Here is a 27,177-nt window from a genome sequence, read left to right as displayed (position 1 = left end):
TGGCAGCCTGCCTGGGGGAGGAAAGTGTAGCCGGTGGGTGGCCCCCCCTGAGCCCCTTCCTTCCCCTCCACCTGCTCACCTCCTCTCCACCCCATCGCCTTGCATCTCATTCCCTCCTCCTGCTCCCCCTCTGCCGCCATCCCCTCCCCTCAGCCCAGGATGCAAGTTGAGCTCAGGGTGGCTGCTTACAGAGATTACCGGGAGCCGGGACCTCCGGCCCTGGGATGTGCTGCAGGCCGCAGCGAGGGCCTCCGTTTGCATCCTGGCTGGGATAGGACACTGTCTCTTTCTCAGCAGTGAGCAAGGAGTTACCTGTTGGGACTGCCCATGAGTCCTCTTGCATTTTTCTGCACCGGGAAGGAAGCAAGATAGAGGATCTGAGGCCATTTTACTCGTGGAGACTGATGCGCAGAGAGGTTGAGGCTTGCCTGCGATCCCGGCCAGTCACGAGGGCTCAGACTAGGACCTAGCATGGTGCCAGTCTGTCCCAGGACCTGGGTCTCTCTGCCCCTGCCCCTCACCCAGCCCTCCTGTCCCCGCAGTGCTGGAGACCTCGGGGGACGTGGCGCTGTACGCAGGCCTCGTGGTGTCCATCTTTGTCGTCGTGGGCGTCATCATGGTGGTGGGGGTGGTGGTTTACCGCCGCAACTGCCGGGACTTTGACACGGACATCACCGACTCGTCGGCCGCCCTCACTGGCGGCTTCCACCCCGTCAACTTCAAGACTGCGAGGCCCAGTAAGGACCTGGGAGTACCCGGGGTGGCAGATGCAGGCAGGGTACCCAGAGGGGCATGGCAGCCAGCCACACCGGCCAGACTGGAGTGGGGCCTCCCCCTGCCCGAGGTCTTTCTAGACTTCGCTCGAAAGATGAGTGTAGATCCTTAAAAAAAAAAAAAAAAAAATTAAAAAAAAATGGGGCGCCTGAGTGGCTCAGTCGGTTAAGCAACCGACTTGGCTCAGGTCATGATCTCACAGTTCGTGGGTTCAAGCCCCGCGTCGGGCTCTGTGCTGACAGCTCAGAGCCTGGAGCCTGCTTGGGATTCTGTGTCTCCCTCTCTCTCTGCCCCTCCTCTGCTCACACTCTGTCTCTCTCTCTCTCAGAAATCAATAAACATTAAAAAAAAAAAATGTAAAGGTGAGTGTAGATCAGAGAGGTACAGAGAAGGAAGGGAGGAGCCCACGTGCTGAGTCCCCAAAGCTTCCTGCAACGATGGCGGTTGAATCTTTGGCAGCTGGACTTTTGGGTGGGATTTTGCAACAGAAGGGCCCCCGGCGGGAGCAGAGGATGGGACCGGGCCAGCGAGGCACAGCTGGGTCTGACTGTAGCCCCAACCCCTGCAGACAATCCACAGCTCCTGCACCCATCCGTGCCTCCGGACCTCACGGCCAGTGCCGGCATCTACCGCGGGCCCGTGTATGCCCTGCAGGACTCCGCCGACAAGATCCCCATGACCAACTCACCCCTGCTGGACCCCCTGCCCAGTCTCAAGATCAAGGTCTACAACTCCGGCACCACCGGCTCGGGGCCAGGCCTGCCAGATGGGGCTGACCTGCTGGGGGTCCTGCCGCCCGGCACGTATTCCGGCGACTACACCCGGGATGCCCACTTACTGCACCTGCGCAGTGCCAGCCTCGGCTCCCAGCAGCTCCTGGGCCTGCCCCGCGACCCGGGGAGCAGCGTCAGCGGCACTTTTGGCTGCCTGGGTGGGAGGCTCAGCATCCCGGGCACAGGTGGGCTCCTCTTGCCCTGCTTGCCTGTCAGCCCGGCCTCTGCATGTCCCCTCTGGGCATCCCCAGCCCCTCCCCCCTCTCCCCCCAGCAGAAGATAGGGCTTCCCTGATCCCATTTCACAGATGGGGAACATGCGGTCCAGGGGAAAGAAGGGACTATAACATAGAAGACTTGGGGTCCAGGCGTTTCTCTGTCTCACGAAGGCAGGGGAACCTTGGACCAGCCCCTCTCTAAACCTTATCTGTTAAGTGGGAGGGAATATGTCTTTGTAATTCAACAGGCCTACAGAGCACTACTGAGAAGGCAGAGCCATCAGCTGATAGTTTCCCAGTGTGACACTGATCTGGGGCTGGAGGTGGCCCTGGAGCCTTTGAACTTTGGCACTTTGCCCCATCTCTATACCCCACCACAGTGCTAGAGGCCCCTGTGTTAGCAGATGTACCCATAGCTGTCAGTGGCCTGGGCTCCCTCTTGTACCTAGTCCCCGAGCTTCTGTCCCCCCACCTTGCTGGTGACCACCTGGAGTTCAGGAGATGCCTTTCCCCCCCTGCCCCAAGCTAGGAGCCAACCAACCCCCTCCCCCACCCCCCATCCCCCATTCTAGGCTCTTAGATTCCCTCCAGCCCCTCCCTGCTGACCTCCTTCTGCCCCTAGGGGTCAGCCTGCTGGTACCCAATGGAGCCATCCCCCAGGGCAAGTTCTACGAGATGTACCTCCTTATCAACAAGGCAGAAAACACCCTGTGAGTGGACAGACCTCAGTCTGGCATGGGCTGCCCCCCTTCTCTTCCTCTCCCTGCTGCCTGGCCACCCTGGGTTCAAATATCACCATCTGAGCCAGATCCTAAAGTAGCCCTCCAAGCAAAACCTTGACAGATCTTATTATGTCCACATTTAAAATGTGCAGCACCGGCACAGCGAATCATAAAACTGAAAGGCGATTGACAAAGTAGCTACAATACAACAAGAGGCTTATCCTTACTATGTAAAAAGGCTTTAGAGACCAATAAAAAAAGTAAATATTTCACTACAAGAATGGGCAAAGGATATGAACAAGTGATTCACACATACTCTCTGATGCAAGCACATACACACACACACACACACACACACACACACACACACACACAGTGGCCAGTAGATTATGAAAAAATGGCCAGCCTACTTTGTAGTCAGAGAAATAGAAATTCAAACAGCCATGAGACACTAGGAGTTTTTTGTTTCTCGAATTTGCAAAGATTTTTTTCAAACGGCCTGACCTCCATATTGACAAGAGTGTGGGACCTCGGCCCTCCCATGACACGCAGGAGGGAGCACGGGCTGGTACCAGCTTCCCAGAGGGCAGTTTAGCAATGCTTAACCAAAAGCATCCCAAGCGTGCAGAACCTTTGAAAATACGAGCAAAGACATAGCTGAGAACGCTGCAGCGGAAGAGCAGAAATCTGAACACACTCTCAAGGCCTAGGCCGTCTTTCTGCCTCTCCTTAACCCCTCACCTCCGGGGGCCCAGGGGTGGAGACCTGCCTCTGTCACCCAAGAGCCGGGGTAGAGGTGGCAGGCCCACACCGGTCCCTTGCTGAGCTTCAGGCCTGCCCTCACTGCCTCCCTTCTGCCCTCTGCCCTGTCCCCAGCCCACTTTCAGAAGGGACCCAGACGGTATTGAGCCCCTCAGTGACCTGTGGGCCCACGGGCCTCCTGCTGTGCCGCCCCGTCATCCTCACGGTACCCCACTGTGCTGAAGTCCGTGCTGGCGACTGGATCTTCCAGCTCAAGACCCAGGCCCACCAGGGCCACTGGGAGGTGAGGAGCCAAGGCTCAGGGTGGGGGGTGGTGGGGGGCGGGGAAAGCGGGGCAGATCTATCTGAACCTGCCCTGGGAGGCCTCAGAAACTGAAAGAAAGCCCCTTTTCTCCCGGCCCAACCTGGGTGGATCTCTCCATGGCCTTGACTGTGACCTCTTTGCCTCCCCGTGTAGGAGGTGGTGACCCTGGACGAGGAAACCCTGAACACGCCCTGCTACTGCCAGCTGGAGGCCAGGTCCTGCCACATCCTGTTGGACCAGCTGGGCACCTACGTGTTCACGGGTGAGTCCTACTCCCGCTCGGCAGTCAAGCGTCTCCAGCTGGCCATCTTCGCCCCTGCCCTCTGCACCTCCCTGGAGTACAGCCTCAGGGTCTACTGCCTAGAGGACACGCCCGTAGCGCTGAAGGTAAGGACAGGCCGTCAGTAGCACACAGCCCTGGCACACGGTGGCTGTATCACCCCCCGCCCCCCGGAATCGTGGTACTTTCCAGGCACCCCTCTACCGCCATCAACCTCATTAATCACTCATTGCTCAAACATTGAAACGGCATCAGACTAGCGAGATACAGTTTTGCCCTCACCAAACTGCAGGCTAGAGGCGGGGGAAAGGACAGGGGGCCTCGCTGAGGGAGGGCTAGGCGAGCACCAGCCTGAGAGGGAGAGGATCTGAGAAGGCTTCACGGCACATTAACCTTAGACCTATGCTCCAAAAGCCAAGGAAGGGTGCCCGGAAGAGAAGGGTGAAGGCCATCCCAGTGGGCACGGCCACTGACGCAAAGGCAGGTGTGTTGTCCCATGTGACCGAAGCACTCAGGGGCTGTTTCTAGGACCTCGAGCTCATCCTGACACTGGAAAAGCATAGCCCCTTGGCCTTGTGTTGACCTTCTCCTGCCGCCCACCTCTCTGCGAAGCCTCCAGGGCCTTTCCTGTAGCTCCAGACCTCCCTTGACCCAGGTCTAGGGTCCCCTCTAGCTCCTGTCTCCCAGTCTCGCGTGACTTGTCCCCAGCTCCAAGTCGAGGACTGATGCACCATGGGTGAAAAGGCCTCATGGGAGAGTGAGTGTCTTCTGCTGGGCCAGGCTGGCCTGAAACTGCAGAAGGCCCACAAGGGATCAGGGGTTGCGAGGAGAGGCTCTCGCGGCCTGGATCTCTGAGTACTGGGGCGCTGGCCAGTGTCCAGCTTTGATCAGAGAATGGGGGGGACGGCAGGAGGAAAGCCACCACATTTGAGCTTGATGGCATCACTTATTTATTCAGTCCCCGTCTGTCTGTCTGTCCGTCCATCCATCCATCCATCCATCCATCCATCCATCCATCCAGCTGGGCAGCAGCCCATCTCTCTGTATACTCATTCACTCAGCAGTCCATCTGTCTGTGCAGCCATCGCCAACCATCCATTCGTCTTTCCTTCCGTCTGTCCTTCTGTTTGTATATCCATCTGTTTGCATATCCATCTACACATCCATCGTCTGTCTGTATCTATCTACGCAACTCTTTATCCATCCATTCATCCATCTACCTGTCCAGTCATCTATAAATCCAGTTATCTATCCATCTGTCCCATTATCTGTCCATTCACCCGTCTATTCACACAGTGTGTCTTCGCTGAGCACTTACCAAACTGGCCAAGTATGACGGGCTCCCCCTTCCCGTTGCCTCCTGCCCGCAGGAGGTGCTGGAACTGGAGCGGACCCTGGGTGGCTACCTAGTGGAAGAGCCAAAACCCCTGCTGTTTAAAGACAGTTACCACAATCTGCGCCTGTCTCTGCACGACATCCCCCATGCCCACTGGAGAAGCAAGCTGCTGGCCAAGTACCAGGTGAGGGCTGGGCCACAGGAGGTGGCGAATGACGCCGGGGCAAGGGGAACATTCGGTCTGCCCGCGGAAGATCGGTACCCCCTCCCGGGCCTTGGCCTTCCTGTCTCCTTCCTCTAGCCTTGCCCCCGCCTCCCCGAGTCTCTGTCTCCCTCCCACCCCACTCTCCATGCCCCTAGTCGTCCCTAGGCACGTCGTCACGTTCGGTGCCACGTCCCCCCCCCCACCCCCACCCCGTCACATTCCCACACACAGATGTCTACAGACGTCATCTTCAAACAGGCCTTGCCATCTCTAAGAGTGCTCATGCCTGGCCGACCATCCAGAGTCGTCTCGGATGGTCACTCCCCTGTGCCTACACCTACCTGAGCAACCCCATGGACTCTGCAGGGCCTCCAGCCCCAGACGTACACGCGCATGTGTGCATACACATACACACATGCGCACACGCATCCAGGCTTGTGCCGCCTTCCCCAGACGCTCCCTTTCTCGGCTGAAGGGCCCCTGACCAGCTCTTCTTCCTCTTCCTCTCTGGACGGAGAGGAAGGCCCTGCCCCCGGGGGGGGGGGGGTCCCATCGCTCCCTGAGGTTGGCCCCCTGACCGGCCTCTGCCTCCATTCCCTGAGGGTAGGGCAGGGCAGGGCAAGCTGGCCTCACCTTGACCCTGACGCCCCTCCCTCAGGAGATCCCCTTCTATCACATTTGGAGTGGCAACCAGAAGGCCCTGCACTGCACCTTCACCCTGGAGAGGCACAGCCTGGCCTCCACAGAGCTCTCCTGCAAGATCTGTGTGCGGCAGGTGGAAGGAGAGGGCCAGATCTGCCAGCTGCACACCACGCTGGCAGAGGTGAGGCGGGAGGACGGACACTCCGTGGGGCCGGGGGAGGCAGCGTTCAGACCCGCGTGCATGGGGATGCTGCCTTCCGTAGATAGGTCCCCATCAGCTCCCAGGTCTGAGCTGGGACTCCGTCACTTTCTGCACACTTATTGAGTGGCTGGTCCTGTGCTTGGCCGGTACCAGGCAACAGATGAAATCACCAAGTCAGAAGGTAGGTCTTAGGGAGGAAGAGACCATCGACCTTGTGTCAGGTCAGTGCTTAGCCCAAGCCTATGGCTCTCCTCCACTATACATCCACATTGAGGTTTACAAAACCCAGGCCACCCAGGACAGCAGCGCGAGAAGTTCCTTGGGCAATGTAAAAAGCGCCGATCAGAGGCCTAGACCCAGCTCTCTACCGAACTTGGCACGTGACCATGGGCAAGTCACTTCCCCGTTCTGGACTTCATTCCCACGTGTGTAAACGTGCGTCTGTGTGGAGTAGACTGTGGCTGAGGCTCCTTATGGCTTTGGAATCACGAGCCTGCACCCGCATCAGCCTGGGACAGTGCATCCGCCTGGTCCACCGCAAGGACCGTTGGGCACGCAGCCCTGGCCCTTGGAAGCCGACCTTCTGGGGGAGGAGGTTTTTGAGCAGCTGACCTGCCCGGAGCGTGGGGAGGAACCCCCATGAGCTCACAGTCCCAGTGCAGGAAGGTCGGAGGGGCGGATGCTAGTGCTGTGCATGGGGGAGCCCCCTGCCCCTCTCACCTTGCCCCCTGCCCTTCTAGACACCTGCTGGCTCCCTGGACGCCTTCTGCTCTGCCCCTGGCAGCACGGTCACCACCCAGCTGGGACCCTACGCCTTCAAGATTCCACTGTCCATCCGCCAGAAGATATGCAACAGCCTGGATGCCCCCAACTCGCGGGGCAATGACTGGCGGCTATTGGCGCAGAAGCTCTCCATGGACCGGTGGGTGTTGGGCCAGGCCGGCCCCACCCCAACTTCCCTTTGTCCCCCAAGGGGCAGGTGGGGCAGGCAGCCCGACAGTCCAGGATCAGATCCTTCCATTTGCGGTAGATCAGGAGCTGAGGCTTGGGTGTGCTCAGTCTGAGAAGCCCATTTTTTGGGGAGTGCCATACTCGGCGTGCTGGCCCGTGAGGATCAGGTGAGGCCAGGACACCAGGGGTCATCACCATCTGCACCCCCGGGCCCAGGACGGAACAGGTGTTCTGGAAATGTTTGCTGAGTGACGGTGTATTTTGGTGTCGAAGCCCTTCTGGAGAATCTAAAATGCTGCATAAATATAATGGCAATAGTAATTATTAGGATTACATTATACTTACTGAGAAACCATTTAATAAACCTGCATTGAGCAGATGCCGCGTAGAAGACACCTGACTAGAAATGGATGGGCTTTACAAAGAGTCTAAGGCTCTGTTCCTGCTCTCGGGGTAGTGTGTGGGGCAAAACCAAGCAGGGAACAGATGCGGGAGGAGGAAAGATTGGAATGCTAGGTTTGGACAGTCTCTCCTGAGGCCAGTGTCTTTCAACGGGTAATAATAATGATGATGGATGATGATGAGCAAGACAGTTTCCATCTTAGGGATGAGGAAACCGAGGCTCAGAAAGGAGCAGTGGCTTTCCCAGGGCCACACAGCCCCCAAGCAGAGGGGCTAGGGTTCCGACCCAGGGTCGGGGGACCTCAGAGCCTTCCCACTTCCTGGTGCTCTGTCCACTTCCAAGCTCCTGGGAGGTGCTGAGTGTTGGGGGAGCCCAGTGACCCTCTCCTTCCCTCCGCCAGGTACCTGAACTACTTTGCCACCAAAGCGAGCCCCACGGGTGTAATCCTGGACCTCTGGGAAGCTCTGCAGCAGGATGACGGGGACCTCAACAGCCTGGCGAGTGCCTTGGAGGAGATGGGCAAGAGTGAGATGCTGGTGGCCATGGCCACTGACGGGGACTGCTGAGCCGCCCCGGACCGTGGACTGGGAGGGCTGGCAGGAGGCGGGCACAGAGGAGGCAGCCTCGTGTGAGGCAGTGCGGCCCCTGCTGCCCCCCAGCTCACAGCCAGAGGCGCCCCCTCCTCCTCCTCCCCTTGCCCCATTCCCAGACCACAACCAGCCTTAGCAAATCCATGTACTCTGTTGTCAGGAAGACCCAGTGTTCCTTCTCCACCCCTTGCTGTCCCCCCGCCCTTGGATCTCCGTGGAGGAACTGCGACGAGGCCTCTGGAGGCAGCGAGGGGAGCCAGGAGGTGGCCCTCCCTCCCTCCTCCCACCCCCACCAGCCACCTCCGCCCCAGGAGCTCTGGGTGACGTTTGTCTTAGATGCGTTCTTCGGTTTCTTCCTCAGTTACTGGTTTCTCCCTCCCACCTAAGTCCTCTTCTCCTTTCACACCGTTTTCCTCTTTGAAGAGTCAAGTACAATTCAGACGAACTGCTTTCTGTCGTCCAAAGCAAAAAGGAAAAGGAAAGGAAGAAAGAAAGATTCAGACCCCTAGTCAGGCTCAAAGAAGAAAAAAGAGAAACACCAAAACCACAAGGGAAAAGAAAAACCCAGTTTCTTAGGAAACGCAAATGATTTATTATCCAGATATTTGGATAAGTCCTTTTTAAGAAAAAAAAAAAAAAAGAAAATGAAAAACAACACAAAAAAATAGAAAACTCTTTTCTTGAGTGTGGATGAGTGTGGGCTTGCTCATGGTTCTGGCCAGGAGTGAGCGTGTGTGCGTGTGTGGGTGTGTGTGTGTGTGAGAGAGAGAGAGAGAGAGAGAGAGAGAGAGAGAGAGATTGTCAGGGAGAGAGAGACAGAACAGGGAACATCTTGCTGCTAATGATTCTGTCTTAGGCTAAATTCCTACAAGGCCTCAGTTTCCCCAGGTGTACAGGGTCGAACGGGGTTTTAGCCACGGTACCATGTTTCCCTCTAAAATTCTGAGCAGATGCTGAATCTTTAAAGACAAGGAGCCCTGAGATCTGGAGTGGGCTGGGGTCCTCCCTCCCGCATCCCCAGGCAGATGCCCCACAGGCTCCCTGGGCTGGCTCCTGGAGAATCCAGATTAAGAGGCCCAGGGATGGAAACTGGGCAGACCAGGCCAGCTGTGAGCCAGGGACAATGTTTCCAGTGCCCCGGTCTGGTGGCTCCTGGAAAAGGGGGTGGGGCCCAGAAGTGGGGCTCTAGCAGAGAAAGAAGTGGGCGGGGAGAGTCTCCCATGGGCACTTCTCTCCTTCACCCCGGGGTGGGAGCAGCCAGGTCACCCCTCTACCTAGCAGCCCCCAGACCAGGTGGGCTGGTGCAAATTGACATTCCGCTAATGCCCAGGAATCCGGGAACTGGTCTCCCCCAGCCTCAGTTTCTCCGTCTATAAAGCAGGAGGGCTGGATAAGCGGGCCTCTGACTGCAGAAGCCTGAGCTTCTGGGCCTCAGCGTGGCTTTACGGAATGTGTGAGCAGTCAGCCCTGCGGGCTGGGAGGCTGGGAGGTGGGCAGGCTGGCTGTGCTCTACGCCCCAGTGCAGGAGGACCTGGGGAGGGCTGTTTTCCCAGCTCTGACCTCTACCGGCAGCTCCCTTAGCCCTGTTCTCACCCTCCCACTGCAGTCTGGGAGGTCTGAACAGGCGGGGCTGCCAGAGTGGAGGGGGCTGGTACCTCCTCACCAGCCTGCTCCGGGATGCTCCAAGGGCCCAGCAGGATCCCTTTTTGGCTGGCTGATCATGGCCGGGACCAGGCTCTTACGGCTGGCACAGAGGCCTCCTCGCAGGCCTCTCCCTGGCACCCGGGGCAAAGCAAGAAGTTCTGGGCACTGACCCCAGGGCTTGCCCCAGCTAGTCCATGACCAGCCTGGGCACATCCTGGCCCTTGAAAGTCTGGTATCCAGGGAGGAAAACAGGTTTGGGGGCTCCAGTCCTAGCCGGCGACCTCAGCCTACCCTTCCCTGCCATGGACTCGGGCTCATGGGGGTTCTCGCCCCCTGCCGGCGACCCTGGTGGGGGGTAGGTTGGCCACGGACAGACAGAGGCCTGCTCGGTTTGAGAAAGGATCTCTCCTATCAGCGCTGCTGAAGGAGCCGGGCCTGCACTCAGAGCTTGGCAACAACGGCTCTCTGCCCCAGGGCCTGTGTGGTGTTGCCTCGCAGGCCGCGAGGCTTCCCTGCCAAAGGTGCCTATCTGCTGTGGGCTCAGCATCCCTGATGAGTCCTGGCCTGAGCTGTGCAGGCAGGGGTGACAACATGGCCCGGAGAGAGCAGCCTGACCAGTGCCATGAGAGGCTTTACCTGGACGCTTCCCATCAGGCTCTGTTCACAGGCAGCCTGGAGTCCAAAGACCAGCACCCCAGCTCCAGCTGTGCCAGTAAACTGCTGTGTGACCTTGGGCATAGGACTGCCTTCTCTGGGCCTCACTTCCTTTTTACACTTGCAGCTGCTGTCTGACCGCCCTTGGGTTCTGACACACACGGACGGTCATTCTGGGTTTCTCGTGGGAGGGAACCCTGCCGTGTTCTGCCGGGCCCCTCCTCCCTGCCCCGCTCGCTCAGCAGCCACGATGGGAGCTCTTGGTGGATGAGGCCAAGCCAGCCGCACACGTGCCATTTCTCATCTGATTTCCAGAAATTGTGCACCAGGGCCTGGAGCACAGAACCGATTGGCTGGGGCCTCCTGGGAGGGTTCAAATTGTCCAGCTTTAGAAGAAACGCCGAGAAAGGGTTTGCTGCCTCCATCAATCAAACCTCTGCTGGGGCTGCTGTGGCTGCGTCCCTACGCTGCCCGCCTTAGGGTAGGATCAAGATTTCTCCTCTGATTCAGGCCTGAGAGGCAGCCCCACGTGGCCTATGTACCCCCAAGAGTGGCAGATCAGGGGCCACCGCAGGCTTGCAGGGCCCTCCCGTGGGCGTTTACGTCTCTCATCTCCGGGGTGTGTGCTTGCGTGTGTGCGTGCCCCGCGCGCGTGTGCTTTTATCTGCAGGCACATCAGGGTACCCCTCCGGGAACGTGTCCCCACCCGGGTGTGAGCGTGTGCCCTCTCCGAGTCCACAGGGTCAGTTGGTGTATCTTCTACGTGCCTCTCCCTCTGCTTTCTCTCGCAGTGACCCGGGCTCCAGAGCTCCGGGCCAGGGGTCCTCCTGAGGGTGTGGGGGACCCCATCTCCTGGACGATCCAGGACCCTCTGGTCCTTTCCCCAGCAACCAGGCAGCTGAGCTAGGTCCCTTAGTAGGCCCTCTGAGGGAAGGTGACCAGGAGTTCGGCTGCAGGGAGCAGATCTCCTGGGGGCAAAGGGCTGGACCCCCTGCCTGGGCCGTGGACATGCGTTATGTGTCCCAGGGATGTAGGGCTGCAGGGATGGCCCAATCCCACCACTGTTGAGTCTGTAAACTTCAATCTGTAAATAACGTTTAGCATTCCTATTGTAACAAAATTAATTTTTACAAAATAAATTATATTTCCTAGTCTAATTAAAAAAAAAAAAACAAAAAAAACCCTGGTTGTCTTCTGTTGTCTTCCTGACTGTCTTTCTATCAGCAGTTGGAACGACCTTCCTGCTTTCCTCACAATTCCACGGGTTTGGGATCGGGCGGTCGCTGTCAGAGCTCTCTGAGCTCCTGGAAACGATCAACGTCAACTGCTTCATTTTGCAGAAGGGAAAACTGGCCCAGAGAGAGGTTAAGGATTTCTCCGGGGTCGTGCAGCAAGTTAGAGCCCGTGCTGGATGCCAATCCCTGCTCCCCAGTCAGCACTCTCCATGCATAAGCATCCAAGGAGTGTGTTCAGGGGGTCAGTCCGTTGAGCCTGCTGTGGGCTAGGTGATCGGTGGAGATACCTGTAAGAAATTCAAAAGGGCTGAGGCAGAGGTCAGTTTAGAGTACTCACCTGAAACATAATCGTGCACGTAGAAAGGGATTGATGGGTGGGCTGCGATCGCGTGACTTTGGACCCAGGGCTGCTATGCGTGGCTGGGCAGGTTACACACTGAACAAGAGTACCATCCCTAAAGGGGAGGATGGGGCCATTCCCACAGAGGGTAGATTTGCGTGTTTATTGCGGGATGTTTCCAGCAGGTGGCAGTAGAGGGTCTTGTTCTCAGAAAATCAACCTCCTGGTGGTGTTAATTTTCCCATAGGTGGAAGTATTTCGAAGGGGCGTTTTTTCCCCCCTACTTTGCAGGAAGGTGCCGAATGACCGGCAGGGGCCCTGTGAGTTGGTCCTCAGGCCTCCCTGTGTGCGTTGAGTCTAGTCCCAGCATTTTCCAGCTTGCAGTGCCTGCTTCGCAGGGGATTCAGTGATCTCTGAAGTGTGGGGGTGAGAGTACCCTCTGGTCTCAGAGTAGAGACATAGTGTTCATCAGCGCAAGAGGGACTCTGAGAAGTCCTATGAGAACAAGCCGGTCTCTTCATGTTCATGTAGTGTGTCCCCGGTGTATCTGGCCTTTTTAACCTTTCCACGCCCTGAAGTATATGCATATGGTACATACAGGCCCTGCCAGCTCTGACTCTCAGGAACCTGTGGCAGGTGTCATTTTGTCGTCCCCCCAGGGGTAGGGAGCACCTGTAGGCAAGTCCCCTCGGAGCTCATGGCCTAGTGGAGCCGGCAGGACAGTCAAGGCACACACCCCCGCCACTCAGATCGTCGTCATTCCCTGGGGACGCAGGAACATCCGCATCGTCTGGGGCGGGTGTGTAGGAAGGGGGGTATCGCCTGAGGTGAGGCAGCGGCGCAGGGAGGAGGTGGGCAGAGTCAGGTGAGGGACAGTTATTTCATGCAAGTAGCCCCCACCAGCAGGCAGATTGTCTAGGGTCCCCTAGGAGTCAGGGGTACCCATTTAAACCACTCCCCCTCTACCCACTACCTAAGCGGGAGGGCCTCTCCTTGCCACCTGCCTCTTGTCGGGTGACAAGAGTTCTGGCCTGGGGAGCAGGGACCTGGGTTCTAGTTCTGATGCTGTGTGGGTCCCCGTCCCTCCCGAGGCCTCAGTTTCCTTACCCATGAAATGTGGGCCTTAGACCCGCTGGTCTGTGAGTTCCTTCTGGCCGGTGTAGTTCCGTAATTTGGGTGTCCTGGTTCCAGGCGGGCTGTGACAACCCCACCCGGTGGTCCCTCCTCTGTCACAGTCCCGGGGGTGCACGAGGAAAAACCAGAAGCCGGCAGAAGATGGGCTGGTTCTGACCCTGTAACCGACTGGCTGCCCCATGAGGTGTCCTAGAGCAGGGCTGTGAGGTGACGAAGCTGGCCACCAGCTGCCCCCTTCCTCCACGAGGGGCCATGAGAAAACAAGTCCAACCCCAGCCTAGGGCTTGAGATCGTGCATAGGGAGACCTCAACCAGTCCCATTTAGCAAACTGGCCAAAACTCCTGCCCGTTTCAAGATGTGATACATGTTTATGGCTAAAAACATTTTTTAAGGAACAAAAGAATAGGTAAGAAGTAGATGCCTCTCACTCAGGTATCACCCCCTCCCCCCGCTCCCTCCCTGTCCCCAGTACCCCCCCCCCCACCGCCAACCCCGAGAGATAATTGGTTCATTTTTTATATATCCTCTCAGGAAGATCTATGCAAATACAAACACACATGTCTACACGTAAATATTTAAATATAATGGATCTGATCCAAGAGTCTCAACCCCTTGAGGTATAAACATGAAATACTTTTATTTTTCCAATAACTGCTCGGAAATTCGTTTTGCCGACACTGTGTTTCCCACAGGATAACAGGCCCCCTTAATGACGTCCCCATGGAGGTCCCTAACTTTTCCCTCCCTGGCTGTCATCAAGACGGTCTCAGTCTCATTCTGGTTGCTAAGGCTCGACCCATCCATCTCGGATCTCCAGCCTCCTGTTTAAAGCGTTTGGCGTGCCTGAGTAGGCCTCTCGGGGCTGTGGCTGCCTGTTCTCCATGCTGTTCCCTTCGCAGCCTCAGCCCAGGGGCACCTGCCTCCCTCCAGACCACTCCACGGGAGAAGCTGCCGTGAAACCCGGCACTCTGAGCTGGGCACTGGCATCTCACACCAAGAGCCCAGGCTTCTTAGCACTTGGCCCTGGAGAACTGAGTGACTGTCTTCAACAGAAGTCTGTTTCTCTCACAATCGCTGTCCTGGATTCAGCATTCCAGGGACAGGAGGCACTGGAGATTTGGAGCTTCCCCAGTGCTAACTTTTCCAAACACAAACTGTCGGGGCAGGGAGTGGGGTTCCACGGTCATCCAGCACACCGTGTCTGTCGGTCAGTCCTGGGCACGAGGGCCAGGCCTCACACACTGCCCTCAGAGCCTGTGGCCTAATGGAGAGACAGAGAAACCGGTGGACAAGGGGGCCACGGAAGCCCAGAGAGGCTGCTGCCTCAGCCTGGGAGTCAAGAAAGGCTTTCTGGAACAGTGATATTTTAGAACACTGGGGTTGGTTTCCCTGAGCCATAGTGTCTCAGTTATGTATTTTAGGGGAGATGCTTTTAGGCAAAAGTCTGCAGCAACTTTCTTTTGTGAAATGTCTTGCTAAGAGAAGATACGGATGCCCCTTCAGCAGGTAATGGGCCAGATGTCAAGGCCGCTGTCAGCCGCAGGTGCTGAAATAGTCTCAGGGCCCGATCTGGGTGTGGGGGGGGTGGGGGGAGTGTGAGGTGGTGACCTCTCAGAGACCCTGACCCAGAAGATGGGGGTAATCCCCGGGAGGGGGCACCCGTGAGTCTGTGCTCCTCCAGCAGCCATGAGGGCCCGACCCAGCCCAGGCCTCACTGCAGGTAGCTTGAATCTACCCATCACAGCTCCTCAGCCTGGGGAGCTTCCCCAAGAGAGGGTCCGGGATTCCTGGAAATTCAGTCAATGTTTATGGATCTAATCCATAGATGAGCACAGCACAGGGGATACCGGGCGTTAAGTCATGCCTAGACTTGGCCCTCTAGCAGCTCACCGCAGAATAAAAAGTGAGTTTCCATAGTACGCAAGGACCGGGAAGCAGCCAGCTGGGAGTGGCTCCAACACGGTACGAACACGAAGCGGGGATGGGGTCATCCTGGCTGCCTGCCTTGTGGTGGTGTCTAGGCTGGTGGGGGGATAGGGGTGGAGGGCTGGGCGCAAGGAACCACCAGGTAGCAGGGACCGTGTGATCAGAGGTATGGAGGTGAGAAAGCTCGTAGCGGAGAGACTGAAGGATCAGGCTGGGATCTGGGGAGGTCAGAGGGGCCATCCTGACCCAGCTGCCAGGGGCCACCCACTCCAGGTTCACGCAGATCTGTTCCTTGACATTGGAGTCGAGGGCTTGGTCTAGAAGCCTGGCTCAAAAACAGATGCCTCCAGGATCCAGGCTGCGCATCATATGGATAGAGAAGCAGCCATATTAATACTTTTGCCCCCTTGGCCAGTTCTTGAAACACAAGGCCGTCTTAGCTCGCTTGCTTCCTCCTTTTGTTGGGAGCATGGATCTCCATCAAGCGGCCTCTCACCTGTGGCCTCAGCGTGCTAGGGAGCGATAGGGAGACGTGGAGACTGTAGCTAAGTAGAGACCATACAGCCCAGTGGAGAGGAAAGCCCTCACCACTGGCTCTAAGTTGTGGTTCCAAATAAGAACCCCCAGTCTAGGATCTGCTGGGCACCAGTGGGCTGTAGAAAGGTGCTGAAGCAGGGGAGGGTCAGGCTCAGAGCTGCTCTGGTTCAGGGCTTTGCTGGCTAGGACGGTCCGGAGCCCCCGGCCCTCTGTACAGACCGCCGAGAGGCCCCTGCCTGCTTGCCACTTGGCCGGGATTGTGTCAGAGAGACAGTGGCGCCTGCCTCGGTGCCCCTCCGCATCCCTTCACGGGATGGTGGCCGTGGCTGGTCCTCTTCCCAAGGGCTCCCCCACCGCCTGATGAAACCCGAGACAGGGCTTAGCTGCCAGGCCCCGGGGCCCCAGCAATTCCCCTACTACCAGGTCCCCAGGGACAGATAGATGCCCAGTACTCAGATCAGTAAATACTGTGATTACCCAAGGGGGTTACAGTGGGCAGAGGCTGTCGCTATGAATTGCAAAGGTTCACTGAGATCAGTTTCACTGACTTTTAGAAGAGCGGAGGTCGGGGGCGGTGGAGGGGGGTGGCTGTCCTTGGCCACCGTCTACTTCCATTTCACCTGATGCCAGAATTCCCTCCACAATAGCCCAGACACAGGCTTGTCCAGACTCCACTTGACTACTTCCAGAGATGCTGAACACACTACTTACTAAAAGAATAATGATAAATGTTAGTGATTGGGTGCTTACTTATTTTCACTGTAAGGGCTAATTAAAAAAAATTTTTTTTAATGTTAATTTTTGAGAGAGAGAGAGAGAGAAAGTGGGAGAGGTGCAGAGAGAGGGAGACACAGAATCGGAAGCAGGCTCCAGGCTCCGAGCTGTCAGCACAGAGCCCGACGCGGGGCTCGAACTCACGGACCGCGAGATCATGACCTGAGCCGAAGTCGGACGCTCAACCGACTGAGCCACCCAGGCGCCCCTGTAAGGGCTAATTTTACCCTCAGCTAGTTTTACCATCACTAGGAGGATGTCTAAGTGTTACACTCCCTGCCAGCTTCTCAAAGATTTGGACACAGCTCTCACGCTCCACCCTGAAGCCATTCTCCCTCCATCCAAACACTGCCAGGTCCTCACGTGACGTGGGTCGGCCTCCACATGCTCTTTTGCTCTCCCTCCGGCTCCTGGTGGCCTGTCCCCCTTCCTTCGACTCCCGCGGGGGCGTTATGATGGGCCAACCTCACAGGGTCGGGGAGACATAGAGCCGCTGGCAACTGGGAGGTGCTGAGCACAGGGCTTAGTCTGACCCTCTCCTGGCTTCGGATCCCATCCCCTCCCTAGGACGGAGGACAGCAACGGCCCTGTTGTAACTGGAGAGAGGAAAACAGAAGCCGATGGGGCACATTCGGTGTTGAGAAATGAGGATGTGCCTCCCTGGTGACTTCTGTGTTCTTCATCGAGTGGGAGGCGGGAGGCAAGGCCATCTTGGGGCGGGGTGCGTTCGGGGGTCTGAAGCCAACGAAGGAGGAAGGTGGCAACAGTTCTGACGGAGAGCAGGAGCTGAGATGTGCCACGGGACCGCTGGCCTCCCGGAGGCCCATCGCAGGTTGGTAAGCACGACCTCGGAGTGGAACCCTTGCCTGCTGCGCACTTTCTCCAGCAAGGCTCATCCGCTCAGATGTAGGTGGCTGCATCCCGGGTTGGCCAGCAGTACCACCAGGAGAGGATGGGCATGGGAGTGTCGGGCATTGCTGAGACTCTACTGCAATTATGGACTGTGGGCTCCAAGCCGACTCGGGGCGGAGGGAAAGATGCCCGAGGCATGGAGGGGAGACGGAGGGGTCAAGGGCTGGCATCTCCAGGAAGCTCCAGCAATCGTCCCCAAAGGGAGCCGTTGGACGCAGAAGGAGAGGTAGAGTGGGGGGGTTGAACTGGTGACGCGAGAGCAGAGAATTAAGGCTCGGCAGTTATGGATGAGTCCCTGTCTCCCAGGATCCACGTGCCCCGCTGGCGGGCCCAGTAAAAACCCCCGAAAGCAGGACGTGCAGCCTCACTGAGCCAGCCCACACGCACTGCAGTGACGGGGCGTGATCACAAGATGGCCTGCCAACCCCACGCCTGGAAGCCTTAGCACACACCCGGCTGACCTCCTAAGCGCTGGCTCTGTGAATTTGCAGGAAGAACCTGCAGACAGGTCAGCGGGCTTTGGGTAAGAGCTTGTGTGACCCGCCCCTCTGACGATGCCCCTGACTTGGCTTTCAGTAAGGTGCCAATCTGAATCTGGGCTCTGCCACTTAGCTGTGCGACTCTGAGCGAGATACTAACCTCTCCGTACCCCAGGGTCCTCATATGCTAAATGAGGCTAATCAGAGTACCTCCCTCATGGAGCTGTACATTGGACTCGAGCCAGTGGTCCCCACGGGACAGGGCGGGGGGCAGGGGGCAGGGGCAGCCGGAGCAGAGCTCTGTGAAGTCTCGCCTTCCTTGCCAGGCATCGGTACTGCTTACTGAACCCCTCCTCTGTGGCGTTGCTCTGAGTCAAGTTCTGGGTCTCTCGAAAAAACATCCGCCCAGCCCTGGGAGGCCAAGTACAACAAGAGGGACCTCCCGACTGTGCCCCCTCCCCATCAGGGACAGCATCAGCCTTTAGGAACATCAGGAACAGTCTTCAGCCTTTAGGTTCTTGTCATTTCCCTGTGGACAGTGGCCATTGTCTCAGCTGTGCAGGATGGTGTATAGGTAGGAGGCTCTTGGGGAAATCTGGCTGCTCTCCCCGATCTGGACATCACATCAGCTTCACGGAATAGCCAGCTTGCTTGAGCGAATGTAGATTCAAGACAGGTCTTCTGCCTTCCCCCCAGCGACCACACAGAGGCCCCCAAATCCTCCAAAAGAGTGTCCTGGAGCCCCCTGCACCTCCCTCCTCCTGCCCACCCCATCTCCAGATTGCAGGTAGGGTCCAGGTGTCCGGGGCAGGGTGTTACCAACTGTATAGAATTGGGTGGGGGAGGTGGGGCTAGGAGCCAGGACGGTTCAAGGCCTAGAAGGGATAAGATGCTAAATTAAAACTTCCCAAATGTGGATCTGATTTCTTAGGCTGGACAAATCTGTCAGATATTGAAGCCAAGTGGCCCCAGCCTCCAGTCCATTGCCCTGACTTTGATCACCATGGTCACCTCTCTAACCCCCCTGGGACCCGTTCTCCTCATCTGCGAACCCTTATGGAAGGCTGTCGCCTACAGGGTGATGTGCACATGTCCATTCTGGCTTTCGTGACCATCCCAGCCCTCTCTCACAGCCTCACAGCCCTCCCTCCGTGGACATGTTGCTACTCTGCCCTCTGCCTTTGTTCAGCCTTCTGCTCCTTCTGGAAGGTCCTCCCTGCTCTCCTCAATGGGCCACAAGCGTCCTATCCAAGGTCACCTCTTCTGAGAAACACTTTGTAGAGGCTACTTTTAGGCAACTGGCTTGGGCAAGGTAAAAGGGCCCGCGGTGAGCACCCAAACAGGCTCCTTAGAGAACCCTAGGGGGCTTGTACCAAAAAAGGAAAATTCCATACATTCCCACACCTCCTCACTCTCTCCCCTTAACTACAGCTCCTCTCCCACCACTGCCTCCAGACCGACAGGCTCTCCTTTGTTCCCTTGCAGTGTATTCTGTAAACTTCTATCTCCTTTGTTCTGCCTTGGGCCAATCCTTTCACTGCCCCCGACACCAGCCCATCTGATCCACCCTTCTCCCTCCATCCCACCTCCCACCCCACCCGCCTCCAGACCCTTGGGAAAGGCACATGATGGAGACGCAAACAGGTGCCAACTTTAGAGTCAGACACACCTGGGGGGCAAACACAGTCCCCACCGTCCTGTGACCTCGGGCCAGCTACTTAACCTCACAACCTTGGACTTGCACCCTGTGAAATTGGGCTCACAAGGATGCGAGGCTTCAGCGAACGTGGACGGGTGCCCAGTCCTTGCTGACTCCGGTCACCAGCCCACCGCTGACCCCGCTGCACCAGGCACGTCCCTGCAGGGCTCCCAGTGTCCTCTGCGCTCACTGGCCTGTCTCCCCTGCGGAGGGTGGGAGCTCCTCCAACAGGAGAACCCAGCCCTTTGTACCTTTGGGCCTCTGCACGATTCTCGCCCTCGATACTTCTGACACCAAATGTGGGGGGTGGGGGCGGGGGGCGGTTCCCCACCAACAAACCGATTCTCCAACTCTCCAGACACCGTGGGGCGTCCTGCAATTCAGTTCAGTTCTGACACGAACTACCTGGAGGTGGCATCAGTCCCGGAAGACTGTCCCCACTTGAGACACCAGTCTCAAGCATGGGGTGCCCAGGGCACCCAAACTTCTGTCTGACTTGGCTGTTGGCTACAAAGTCAGGGGTACCTATGACACCCATCCCTTCAGTTTCCGTAATTTGCTAGAATGGTTTACAGAACTCAAGAAAACACTATCACTGGCTTATCGTAAAGGATGCAGATGAACAGGGTCCAAGGTCCCAAACAAAGGAGCTTCTGTCCCCATGGAGTTAGGGTGCACGACCCTTCCAGCAAGGAGATGTGTTCGCCAACCCAGAAGCTCTCTGAACTCTGTCATTTAGGGGTTTCTATGGAGGCATACCGGCATGATCCGGCATCGGCCATTGTGGTTAAGTCAATCTCCAGCCCCTCTTCTCTGCAGAGGTGGGGCGTGGTGTTCAAAGTCCCAACCTCTTAATTTCACACTTGCTTCCTTCGGCACAACCAGCCCCCATCCCGAAGCTATCTTGGGGCCCAGTAGGAGTCACTTGATTAGCATAAACCCTGGCGTGACTGAAAGGGGCTTGTTATAAACAAAAACCGCTCCTCTCACCCGTATTACCCAGGAAATTCCAAGAGTTTCGGAAGCTCTCACGTCGGGAACCGGGACAGACCTATGTTAAATAACAAAATTCAACCAAGTAAATTTGAGAATCTAATTGGCTTTATTAAATGATCCATGGGGCCGGGAAGCAATCCATCTAGCAAGGAGAGAGGCACTCAGGATAGTTGTACATAATGGAAGGTTTTTATAGATGGAGGGTGGGGTGAGAACGTTATTAGCAAAACAAAGTAAATAAATAAAGATTGTTTCAGAGAAGGTTGTTTGCTAGGGGAAAAGCAAGAGCCTTATCATGCGGATTGCCTTATCTTTCTTTGAGGGAGGGGAATGGAGAGGACCCTAGGTGACAGATTCATTGGGGCTGACGGAAAGAAGTATTTCCTGACTGACCAGTTAAGGCCACCTTTCTGGAGGGGAGATTGAAACTGCGCTGAGTTTGGGGATTAAGCTCCGGTTTGGGAACTCAGTCTAAATGACCATCTGGGACCTGTGGCTTTCTTTTCTTATATCACGATATCACAGGTCCTCATTGCAGGGCCTGGCACGCAGTAGGCCTATTGAATGAAGGAAGCCCGGTGTTCTGAGTCTCACCTTGCCCCAAGGGCACCTAGCACTGAGCCCACCCTGTGCCTTGGGGGGCATCCATCACAGGCCCGCAGGGGCTTTAGAACCGCGGCTCCATCTTGGTTTCCCATATGCCCAGCTCTCCTTGCCCCTCAGGCATGTGAGGGGTTAGGACACAGTGGACCTAAGGGGCATGGCAGAGAGAGAGGGTACATCGGGTAAAGGTGGCCCCCTCGGCCTGTCACTCAGACACAAATGTCTGGGGGCTGGTGGGAGGGCCTGGCAGACGATCCTGAGGACCTTGTGCCCTCCAGCCCAGCCACCCCTCTAACTCAGCCAGACCAGGAGTCTCCGGAAGGCGGTGACAAGGCAAAGCGCCATGGCGCTCGCCTGGCATACAGAAGGCCCGACACCACGCGCAAAAGCTGGGTGGCTGGGCCAGCAGAGGGATCAGGGAGGAGTGAGGCGCTGCAGTTAGAGGGGGCGCCCTCTGCGGGAGTCTGGGGGCAAGGTGGAGCTCTTCTGGGTCCCGGGGTGCAGGCTTTGGAGACGATCGGGTCCCCGGGTCCGGCTCCCGCGGGGGGGGGGGGGGCGGGGAAGGAGCGCGCAGGGCCCCCGCGAGCTCCGGGGCCAGCACCGGCGGTGCACCGGGCGGCCGGCGCCTCGCTTTGCCCTCCCGTGCAATGGGCGCGTAGCCGCAGCCCGGCGCCGGCGCGCGGGGGCCGGCCCAGGACAAAGGGAGAAGAGGGTTTGCAAACCGGGAAGCGCCGGCGTCAGCGGGCCGGGGCGGGGCCGGGAGGCGGAGCTCGGCCTGCGGCCCCGCCGAGCCCCTAGTCGCAGTGGCCGCGGCGGCCGGGGAGGCAGCGGCGGCGGCGGCGCGGCGGCGACAGTAAGTGCGGGCCGGAGGTCGGGCGCGGGCCTGGCACCCGACCAGCTCTTCAGCGCGGTCCCCTGGGGCTCGCGCTTCGGCGGCCTCCCCGCACGAGCCCTCTCGGGGACTGCTCCACGGGAGAGACCTCAGGGCCTCCGTCCCAGCGCCGGCCCCTCCTCTTGGGCGCCTGTCGCTGTCTCCCACCCCATCGTCCCTTCTCTTCCTTCTTGCTCCCCTCGCCCTCAATTTCCCCCTTTCCGGGTCGCTATCCTCTTTCTCTCCCCGCGCCCCATTCTCTCCCCTCCTCTTTCTCCTCCTCGTGGATTTCCTGAGACCGGACCTCACCACCTGGGGGGCCCGGGTATGGACACATCAGCCCAAAGTATCCACAAGGTGGCTGACGCTCAGTTCCAACTGGGGAGTCTGAGGCTGGAGGTGTCCACAACCCCAAAGCCCAGTCTGCCACGGCCTCTGGGCGGCGCCCTGTGTTCCCCAGCAATGTTTTCCCATAGGTTAGCACCAGCTCCCCTGCCCCCCGTTTCACAGGCGGGGAAATCGAGGCCCAATGGGGAGATTGACTTAGCCACAGTCAGAAACCGGGTCGGAACCGGCAGCCAGTTCCAGATGGTGGCCTGCAGCGGCCCCAGGCACCACCCACTTCTGCTTCTTGGTGCAGGCGCTGCCCCTACCCCCACATCCCCCAGGAAGGGAACAGGGCCAAGCCCAGCCTGCTCCTGCAGGTGCCTGAGGGGCACACGCCAGGCCACAGCCCGCCCGTGCTGACAATACCACGGCTCTTCCTTCGGTTTCTTTTTCTTTCTTTTTAATCCAAAAACCAGCAGCTAGCTTTTATGAACCGTAATAAGACTTTGCTCACTCCAATGCCCTGGCCTGTGACCCAGGTCAGAGAAAATTTCTGGCTCCTTCTTCAGAAGCTCAGTCAAGGCTGAATGGTCCCGGACAAATAAATGCCTGGAGATGAGAGTGGGCTGGAGTGACCCCACCGTTGGCCCCCTCACCCGCCCCTGTAGCTGGAACATCTGGAAGGAACCACTTGCCCTTATGTCTGTTGTCCTACACGGGTCATCATTTTTACATTTTTCCACACTAATATAGAAATTTGTATGTGTCTGCACATGCCTGTGTGCCCACCCTGGTTAGTTTGTTAGTGCTGGGCTCCCTGTGGATCAAGGCTAGGGAGGGCTCTGCTCAACCAGGGGAGTCGAAAACAGACTTGCTGGCTTGGAGGCTTAGGTATGTGGCCACCTCTTGCCTGCCGCTCCGGGGTACAAGCTCCTACCCCAGTAGGAGAGAATATCCTGGCCACGCAAAATCCATTCATTCAGCAAACATCGCTGAGGGTGCCCTGCACCCCCTTTGCCTCTGCTCACAGCTCCCTGGCCGTGAGGCCTTCTAGAAGGAGATCTGGACTTGGAGCCAGCAGACGTGGGTTCACACTGCCAGCCAGCCTCCTCTCCTGCACGGGCCTCAGTCTGCTTGGCTGTGCGATCTCTCTCTTGCCATTTGGGGGGCTGTGTGACCTCGGGCACATGACTGAACCTTTCCGAGCCTCTCTCTTCCTCTGCGAAATGAGTCTCAGCGTAGTGCCTGTCACGCTGGGCTGTTGTCAGGCTCAAGTGCGGGCCTTTGACCGGCATTGCATGAGTACCGGGTTGCGTGTTAACTCTTGGCGATTCTTACTGCTCGAATGTGGGACAAATCAAGGCCCCGTTCTTCGCCCCTGAAAAAAGGAGGCAATAATTCCTGTCCTGACTTCCAAGGAATGTTGTGTGGCCCTCCTGAAATAGCAGAGAAGGCTCTGTGCCTGCGGGACAGGGTGTTCCCCTGTCCCCAGGGAAGAAAGGCTCTACTCCGCCTGGCTTGATGCTGTGACTTAAGGCTCAGCCTCTTAATGGGAGCCGAGCTGCGCTGCGTTGATTTCTTGATGTATTGGGTGACGGAGGGGGAGGGGAGCTGCTACGGGAGACACTACAGTGTCCCATTGTCAGCTCTTTGGAAGTACTGCCATTTATCAAGCTGCTGCCATGTCCTAGGTGCTATATAGAGCATAGAAGCGGGCATACGACTTTTCAGCCGAATCCAGCAGCCAGCCAGCCAGGTGACAAGCCCATGGTGGCGGGGAAGACGCTGACGTTTGTGTAAGAGCTGCTCCCACGGTCCAGGCACTGACAGCCAGCTGCGGTTGTATAACCATCATAAGAAGGCCTCCCTCGGTTTGCAGACGGGGAAATCGAGGCTCCCAAGCATGGCCACTTGCCCAAGGTCATGTCGGCGATGGTTCCTAGCAGAAATTTCGGTTAGTCTTAGGTGCTATTGCAGATTGGGAGTGGCCGTCTCCTGGTGGGATGTGAGGGACAGAGGTGGGGGCCGGGGCAGGAACTGCCAACCCAGCCTTGGCCGTGGACCTGGTGTGTGACCTTCCACTCTTCGGACCTCTGGCTCCCACAAATTAAATGAGCGAGTGGACTGTTAGATCTCTTAGACACCATGGATTTTTGGTGGTGGTTGTTTTTTTAATGCTATTTACTTTGAATGTCTTTGCTTCTATTTATAGTTTTATTTCTGAACACATAATACATTCATGTCGTTCGAAATTCCAAAGGCACACAAGAGTACGCAGTGAAGATCCCTCCCTCCCCATCGCCCCCAGCCTCCGTCCTCAGACGTAGCCACTCTTTGAAATTTCTTGTGGGGGCGCCTGGGTGGCTCAGTCGGTTAAGCGTCCGATTTCGGCTCAGGTCATGATCTCACGGTCCGTGAGTTCGAGCCCCGCGTCGGGCTCTGTGCTGACAGCTCAGAGCCTGGAGCCTGCTTCCGATTCTGTGTCTCCCTCTCTCTCTGACCCTCCCCCGTTCATGCTCTCTCTCTGTCTCAAAAATAAATAAACATTAAAAAAAAAATTAAAAAAAAAAAAAAAGAAATTTCTTGTATGTCCTTCCAGAGGACGTACATACGTATGTGTATATATTCTCCTCCCCACGCAGCCCAGCCCTGCTTTCTGGCACAAATAGTGACATATTCTGTGCACATCCCTGTCTCTTTTCTCACATAAAGTTGAAAAGAGTTTAGAGAACATTCTATGCTCACCAAGGGTCCTAATTCCTTTTTTTTTTTTTTATGGCTACATAGAAGTTTGAGTGCCTTGAGACCAGGTTTGCCCTTCCGGATCCATTGCCACAGGCCGGCTGTGACACATTGTCGTACTCCGGTCCGGCCCGTGACTTATTTGCTACCTGTGTTGGCCTGCGTGGGAGTCGGGGGGCGGGGGGTGATCCTTTGGTCACTTACAGTTCCGATATCTTGTCTTTCTCGCTGATCCTTAAACGTGAAGCTCTGTAACCGTGCTTTGGTGACCCAGGGTGGGGGCGTGGTCAGCTTGTAGGACGGGTGCGTCCCTAGCTGTGCCCAGGCTAAGCTTCTGATCACCTGCCCTGTCTCCATTTCCCTCTCCTCCAATAGTGGCCATGATCTCAGAGGATGACTTTCACCACAGTGCAAACGCCACCTACAGACCTGCAGGCAGCAATCTCCGAGCTGACCAGGAAGCGCTCCTTGGGAAGCTGCTAGACCGCCCGCCACCCGGCCTGCAGAGGCCCAAGGACCGCTTCAACGGTACCTACATCATCTTCTTCAGCTTGGGCATTGGTGGCCTACTGCCGTGGAACTTCTTTGTCACTGCCAAGGAGTACTGGCTATTCAAACTCCGCAACTGCTCCAGCCCAACCGCAGGGGAGGAAGCCACAGGTTCGGACATCTTGGTAAGGAAGTGTTCATCCCGGGAGCGGGGGGGGGGGGGGGGGGGGGGCGGTGGGAGCAAGCAGCCTGGTTGGGGTGAAGGGCAGCTTTGCTTGGGTTTCCAGGATGCTGAGAATATGGATGCAAGCCAGTGAGTTGTGTGGGGTACAGTAGAAAGACTTTAATCCCGAGACATGCTTTGCGTTGTGTGTGAGGCCTCGTGCTTCGTGTGGTGGGGAAAATGCAAATAGATAAGACCCAATGGCAGCCCTCAGACTGCTTACTGTTTCACTCGGGCAGAAGACACGGACGGTGATTCTGTGCAGTGTCACAGGGTGAACCCAAGAATCCAGAGTTCGTGACTCCGGGGATTGGAAAAGGTGGCTCTAATAGCATTAAGGTCAGCTGTTACAGAAAGTTCCAAAAAAGCGGTGCTAAAACAAGCTGGAAGGTAATTTTTCTCTCGTGTTCAAGTCTGGAGGGGCCAGCCCAACGCTGGTATGATGTTCCGTGGGGTCAGAAATTTTGTTGCTCTATCAGGTATAGCTTCCATATTAAGGATCACCTCACAGTCCAAGATGGCTGTTGGAGCTCCAGCCATTACAGCAAGAGGAGGAAGAGAGGCATAAGCACATTCCTGGAAGTCACACTCGTTGCTTCTGCTTACATTGCATTGGTCAGAACTGAGTCACATGAGCACATGCGCTGCAAAGGAGGCTGGGAAATGTAGCCTTTCAATGTTGTCATTATCCCAGAGAACCGAGTGCCCGGATAAGCTGAGAGATGGTATGGTTAAAGGCGATGGGGGGAAACGAAGACTCGAGGATAAGTCCTTGTCACCAGGGGAGAGATGGCTGTGACTCAGAGCAGGTGGATAAGAAGGGAGAGGAACTTTCAGGTGGGAGAAAAAAACCTGAGCAGAGGCAGGATGGGAGAAAGTTCTGGTGTGTGAGGGGCAGTAAAGCACCGAGCGTTACTCGATGTAGGGTGCACCTAAGAGAAAAACGAGGCTTGAGGTCATAGCCCGGGCCCCGAAGTCCTTGCTCAGGCCTTGAATGCCAAGGTGAGGAGTGGACATTGTGTTTAGTCGGCAGTGGCACCACGCCCCCTCCCACCATCGGGGCCCTTCACTGTGTGGTATGACTTTTCCCTCGGGCAGGGGCAGTGTTGAAGCGTCTGACTTCGGCTCAGGTCATGATCTCGCGGTTTGTGAGTTCGAGCCCCGTGTCGGGCTCTGTGCTGATACCGCGGAGCCTGGAGCCTGCTTTGGATTCTGTCTCCCTCTCTCTCTGCTCTTCCCCTGCTCACGTGCTGTCTCTCTCTCAAAAATAAGCAAAGATTAAAAAAATTAAAAAAAAAAAAAATCCCAGTCTGAGCCCCACCCCAGAGATTCTGATCAAATTAGGCTGAGGTGGGGAATGGACAGGGTTATTTTAAGACTTCATGCCCTCTCCCCTGGCCCCAGCCCCTTGATTCTGACCCCCTGCCAAT

At 57.0% G+C, this 27,177-nt stretch overlaps 2 protein-coding genes across 3 annotated transcripts in view; both read left to right on the top strand.

The window, feature by feature from the left end:
* The window catches only part of UNC5B (unc-5 netrin receptor B), a 79,416-nt gene extending 70,610 nt beyond the window's left edge, over window positions 1–8,806 (top strand). For both annotated transcript variants that reach the window (XM_060642504.3, XM_060642503.3), the window contains 9 exons: window positions 543–737; window positions 1,343–1,732; window positions 2,387–2,474; window positions 3,363–3,531; window positions 3,706–3,939; window positions 5,203–5,352; window positions 6,032–6,196; window positions 6,958–7,139; window positions 7,972–8,806. In XM_060642504.3, the coding sequence (XP_060498487.2) occupies window positions 543–737; window positions 1,343–1,732; window positions 2,387–2,474; window positions 3,363–3,531; window positions 3,706–3,939; window positions 5,203–5,352; window positions 6,032–6,196; window positions 6,958–7,139; window positions 7,972–8,137 (1,739 nt within the window). In that variant the 3' untranslated portion in view covers window positions 8,138–8,806. The remainder of the gene's footprint in view (window positions 1–542; window positions 738–1,342; window positions 1,733–2,386; window positions 2,475–3,362; window positions 3,532–3,705; window positions 3,940–5,202; window positions 5,353–6,031; window positions 6,197–6,957; window positions 7,140–7,971) is intronic.
* A 13,008-nt stretch (window positions 8,807–21,814) lies between these two features.
* Window positions 21,815–27,177, top strand: part of SLC29A3 (solute carrier family 29 member 3) — a 42,333-nt gene continuing 36,970 nt past the window's right edge. The window contains exons 1-2 of the mRNA XM_060642502.3: window positions 21,815–21,948; window positions 25,411–25,709. Of these exons, the coding sequence (XP_060498485.2) occupies window position 21,948; window positions 25,411–25,709 (300 nt within the window). The 5' untranslated portion in view covers window positions 21,815–21,947. The remainder of the gene's footprint in view (window positions 21,949–25,410; window positions 25,710–27,177) is intronic.

Source organism: Panthera onca, chromosome D2, assembly GCF_046562875.1.
Source record: "Panthera onca isolate mPanOnc1 chromosome D2, mPanOnc1 haplotype 2, whole genome shotgun sequence".
Classification (NCBI taxonomy): domain Eukaryota; kingdom Metazoa; phylum Chordata; class Mammalia; order Carnivora; family Felidae; genus Panthera; species Panthera onca.
The sequence above is the reverse complement of the archived record's forward strand: the minus strand, read 5'-3'. Positions and strand labels throughout refer to the sequence as shown.